This window comes from Macadamia integrifolia, chromosome 11 (genome assembly GCF_013358625.1).
Source record: "Macadamia integrifolia cultivar HAES 741 chromosome 11, SCU_Mint_v3, whole genome shotgun sequence".
NCBI classification, from domain to species: Eukaryota; Viridiplantae; Streptophyta; class Magnoliopsida; order Proteales; family Proteaceae; genus Macadamia; species Macadamia integrifolia.
In genome coordinates this window covers 33,220,643-33,225,837 of record NC_056567.1, presented here as the reverse complement: position 1 = coordinate 33,225,837, position 5,195 = coordinate 33,220,643, and the positions used below count along the sequence as shown (strand labels likewise).

At 42.6% G+C, this 5,195-nt stretch overlaps 1 protein-coding gene across 1 annotated transcript; it reads right to left on the bottom strand.

The window, feature by feature from the left end:
• Positions 1-161: 161 nt before the first annotated feature.
• Positions 162-4,429, bottom strand: LOC122093989 (subtilisin-like protease SBT5.4). Its single transcript, XM_042664559.1, has 7 exons — positions 4,343-4,429; positions 4,138-4,247; positions 3,957-4,054; positions 3,694-3,858; positions 3,145-3,253; positions 997-2,189; positions 162-911 (listed from the first exon to the last, which is right to left on the bottom strand). The coding sequence occupies exons 1-7, from the start codon at positions 4,427-4,429 to the stop codon at positions 361-363; spliced, it is 2,313 nt and encodes a 770-aa protein (XP_042520493.1). The 3' UTR covers positions 162-360.
• Positions 4,430-5,195: the final 766 nt, after the last annotated feature.

Sequence of the window (5,195 nt, the reverse complement as noted above, 5' to 3'; positions counted from 1 at the left end):
AAGGTCACCCGTGCCATCATAGCCCATAAGGAACCTGCTCTAATGTCCCCTGGCTCGGTTCCTGCATGGTTAAACCGGTTCAACCGCGAAATCAGACCGGGTTTAAGAAGCGGGGTATTACACTGAAAGTCTAAGATGACTCTCACATGTGAAGTTTCAATCAAAATTGAAGATAAGTTTTAAGGTTTAGGGTTCAGATAGAATCTATTCAATCAAATGATGAATTAAATTTCACAATGAACTGATCTAGAATAACTGTAAGATTCTTCATGGATCAAATCTCCACTTGTGAGTCTGTGTTGGGCCATTTCATTTCTCTCATGTCACCTCATCCAAGTAGAGAAAAGAAAGTAGGAAACTCTATGTTGCAGCCGCCTTAACAATAATCTGACTCTTGATCTGATGATGACCATCAGACCATTTAAGCTCGCCAAAAACGTAGTCTTCAGCAAAACCAGGCTGATTAGTCTTGAGGGTTAGTTTGAATGTCTTCTCTTGTCCAATCGAATCGAATTTCAGGATCTCTGGTTCCACCAACACCGAAATCCCCAAGGGTGGACGAGCTATGACCTTGTATGTAGCTGGAGACCCAACATTCTTCAGTGTCCTCGTCAAAGTGGCAGAGCCTGAGAGATTAGGTACTGTGATGGAGGGATAATTGAGGTCTAGGAGACTGACGGCGGGGTTCGGGCATGTGTAAGGCAGCTTCATCCCGGAGAAGAGGCTGATTAGAGATTGGTTGTAGCCAATGGCACATAGGAAGTTCAAGTAGTCGATGGTGGTTAGGTCATAGACCAAACCAGGATCCATGGCACTATTGGGTCGAACGTGTCCAGCTCCATAGCTGAATGGTGTTGCTCTCATCTTTGATGAATTCAGTATCGGCTCCCTCAAATTATCCGTTGTAATTGCTGAACATTACAAAGAAATAAAGAAGAATCAGAAAATTCATGAGAGGCCAGCTCCCTCAAGAGTAGTAATCTGAGATATGGGTACCGGTTGTCATGATGGCAGATCTGATGGCGGCGGGGCTCCAATGGGGGTAGAGTGTCTTGACAAGGCCAGCAACACCAGCGACGTGAGGGCGGGACATGGAAGTTCCTGACAAAGAGTTGAAGGCAACCCGTCTGGTATCGTGAGGAAGTTCGGAGGGCCCCACTGCTTGGGTGAAGGCAGCGATGATGCTCATCCCTGGTGCAGTGATGTCGGGCTTGAGAATCTCGGGAGTCACAGTGTTGGGTCCCTCGGAAGAGAATGAGGCCATCATAGGTGCTGGCTTCGTCCCCAGCTCCGTCGTAGCCGGTGAGATGTTAGCCGTAGGTGATTTCGTAGATTTTATGTAATCGTACACCGCAAAACCATCCGACCGTGACAAATGTGACGCAGGGAGCATGTGAGCTTCGGGGACCACACCGTTCTGGTTAACCAATATCATACCCACAGCCCCTGCCGAGAGTGCCTGCACTCCCTTGTCCACATCCGAGTTCTCATCGCTCATGCACACTACTATTTTCCCCTTTACCACTTCTGGGTCCAGTGACCCTTCCTTGCAGAACATGGCGTCGTCGTCCAAAGCGTCCTTTGATACCGCTGCGTAACCGCTCACTAGAGGGTACATTTTGCCGTCTGAGGGCAGGGAAACCGGGGAGAGGCTCTGCCCGTTATACTGTTTATTGTTGCCAAGCTTCACTATGGCCGGGAACCGGCGGTCCACAGTGCTGGCGGCCACCGTCAACAACCAGGGGGCCACGTTGGAAACGGAACCATCATCTGGACCCTCGTTTCCGGCAGAAGCTACTACAAGGATACCGTTCTTGACGGCGTGGAAGGAGCCGATGGCCACGCCGTCATTGATGTAGTCGGTGGGGGAGTCTCCCATGGATACAGAGAGAATGTCCACGCCGTCGTGGATGGCGGCATCGAAAGCGGCGATGGTATCGGCGTCGAAGCACCCGCCATTTCTGACGGGCTTCCCGCACACCTTGTAAGAGGCTATGCGCGCCCTTGGTGATCCTCCCTTAGCCGTGCCATTACCAAATCCAAAGATGCTGACGTTTTGGACAAAGTTTCCGGCAGCCGTCGATAAGGTGTGGGTCCCATGACCATCATCCTCGTCGCGTGTGGTGTTGAAGGTGTTGCCAACAGCCGCTAGGTATCCTTTGTTGAATGCCTTGGCGCCAATCAGCTTCCTGCATGCCAATTTACCAATGAATGATGTCATTATATTGTATACTTCTTTTATTTTATTTTTTTTTATATTGCCCATTTGTATGTCTCACTCCTGCCTGATCATGACCATAATGTGTGTTCCATGCAGAAGAAAGAGTTCTTTTCTACCATTGATGTGAGATCAGGATTTTCTCCTGACCGGTGATTGCCCAAGTGTTGCCTATAGTTATCTGGACGATCGAAACGTGTTCAAATTGTAATCTAATGGTTCTTGGCATGATGCCTCTGTTTTGATTGGTAAAAGTACAGCCATTAAATTACCGCTTGGACATGTGTTGATTGACCAGGCAGTTGTAGGCTGAATTGAATGATCACCACTAAAGAAAGGAGCCGAATCCATTGATGTGGTATGAGGGATTTCAATACACTAACAAGTTGGGAACCTCTTCTTAAAGACAATTCTTATTTTTGGAATTTCTATATGCTTCCTTGTTGTATTCTCATTTCACCAAATAGTATTATATATTTAATAAGTTAGATATTAGATTTATAATATATTTTTCAAATTATAGTAAATTGGGTGGATAAGTAAAAGATATATATTTTTTTTCCTTCATTTCCACATGTATAGAAACATTTTAAGTTGAATTGGATATTGGATATAGTTGCACTGCACATCCAAATTCAGTCGTATTATGAGCCTCCTAGAGAAAGTTTTCTTTCACTGTGGGTGTGAAGGAAACACCCACGAATCTATCATAATTATTACTCTCCAATATAAGTTGGAGGTCCGAAATGCTTTCCATTGTTCTCAAACACCCATGGGCAATGATGAGAGAAAACCTCCTTTCCCATGGATGACAGGAACTGTCTTTTGTTTTTCTCATAAAAATTGATGGGGATTTTTTTGGTTTGACCAAATTAAAAGTGAGAGAAAGTGGAGGAAATTAAAAAAAAGAGAGCAAGGGATACAACCTGTTACAACGAACTCCGCTAGGATTAGTATCCGTACAACCTCCTTTCCACCTTAATGGAATGGGTCCATATCCATCGTCGCTAAAGCTCTTCGATTCCGGCCAGACACCTTAATTACCACACCATCAAGGCATATCAACACAGAAATCTACAAACTGCGAATTCACTATATAAAAATTCATTTTGAAAATGACAACTCAATAACTTGTGGTTAGATAGTTTGGATAGATTAATTTTCATTTCAATTAACAATGGTTCTTAGACTCTAATTTGAGTGACGACTCCCTATCAATAAAGACCATTGAACCCATGCCGCTCCGCTGAGGAAGAGGAGGTCCACGGAAACCCTCACAAATAGCATAATAGACAACATATAGACCAAAGCAATAGGTCAACAAAGTGTCAGCTCGGTTCTCAAACAATCTTATAGTGTCCGTACAACGTCCTTTCCACCTAATTCTTGGGTTGAAATTTTCATTTTGAACGTAAAATATTCTTGGAAGGGTTAAATTTAGTGCGACCATAATTCAAGTGAGAGAATTAACTTACCACCATCAAGGTTCCCAATAATTGTATCTTCCCCAAATCTGGCCTTCTCCCAGACCGAACCAGGTTGAACGGCACCATTTTTCTCCAGTCCAAGAAAGTCCCATGATCGGGTTGTATGTAATTTCAGTTCTCTGTTTGGGAAGACTGATATGACCCTGGGATGCTCTGCATTCATTGAAGAGCAAACAATGAGTCCGCCATTAATGTTTAATGTAATAAAAATTAAAAACAAAAAACTATGAGTGATCATGCTTCGCACGTACCTGCGATCTCAGCTGCTTTGTCTTCTTCAAGGGTCGCTGCAAAACCATTAATATGTCTTGTGTAGCAGTAAAAAATCGATTCTTTGGCCTCCTCGGCCCTGTGTTTGGGAGTTAACAAGAGTTTCAAACAATAAAAAAGAGATTTTGCCGTCAATTTCTGAACGAAAAATCCATTTCTTACCCTCCAACGAAATCTGAAAGAAACTCGTAATGAGATTCTGCAGCTAGGTCAATATGACTTTGTGTGATTTCTGGACCATGTGAATGTGATCCCATGTATACAACATAAGACTGGAACATTATCAGTAAAATCTATTATCAGAATTATAGTCAAGAACAAGAAGACTAACACGAAGAAGAAGAAGAAGAAGAAGATGAATGCTTGCCTTTTTGATGGCGAACGTGGGTCTCTGCAACATGGAGAAAAGCAAGAGTGGTAGAAGGAAAAGCTGAATCCTTGAGAAAACCTCCATTGGTTATATGTTGATTTGGAGCGGATAACAATGGCAGGTGGTGATGGAAAGGTTTAATTGAAAGCAATAATCCCATGGATTGTATAGAGAGAAATTAAGGATCTTTTAACTTCATCACTCAACCATTTATATGATATGACCACACCTTAAGATCCGGATCCCACAAAACCTCAAAAAGGCAAGCCTCAACGACCAATCATTTTGTTAGCCACCAGATAGAGATCCCGTACGCTATGAAAGCTTATACTTTTTTTCTGGATGAAATCCTATGAAAGCCTAGACAGATCCCAACCCTTATGGAAAAAACAAAAATTTTTTTTTTCTCATGCACTGGTACCTTGTCAATATCACTCGTCTGATTACAGAAAAGCTGAACTTTTTTTGTTTATTTTTCTCTTAGGTAAAAGAAGAACCAAACTCTAGAGATTACTGAAATAATGTCATGATTACAAGCTTCCATAGCATATGATGCTAAAGATGAGCTGGAGAATTTGCAGTACTCAAAACATACAAAAAATAACAAAATAAAGTTAGAGATTAGGCTCTAAATGTCTTGGATGAAGGGTAAAATTTCCAAGAGGGGTTAGCTGTCTGGCGTACTTGATTAAATCAGCAGAGTCTGATTCCACCATAATGTTAAGAATTCCCAATTCTACAGCAAGTTGAATACCTAACCTCATAGCTTGGTTTGGATCTTCTTTTGCCTTAAACCTCATAGTTGCACATTCCAAAAAGAGAGCAAATCTAGGAATATCCTTTAAAGCAA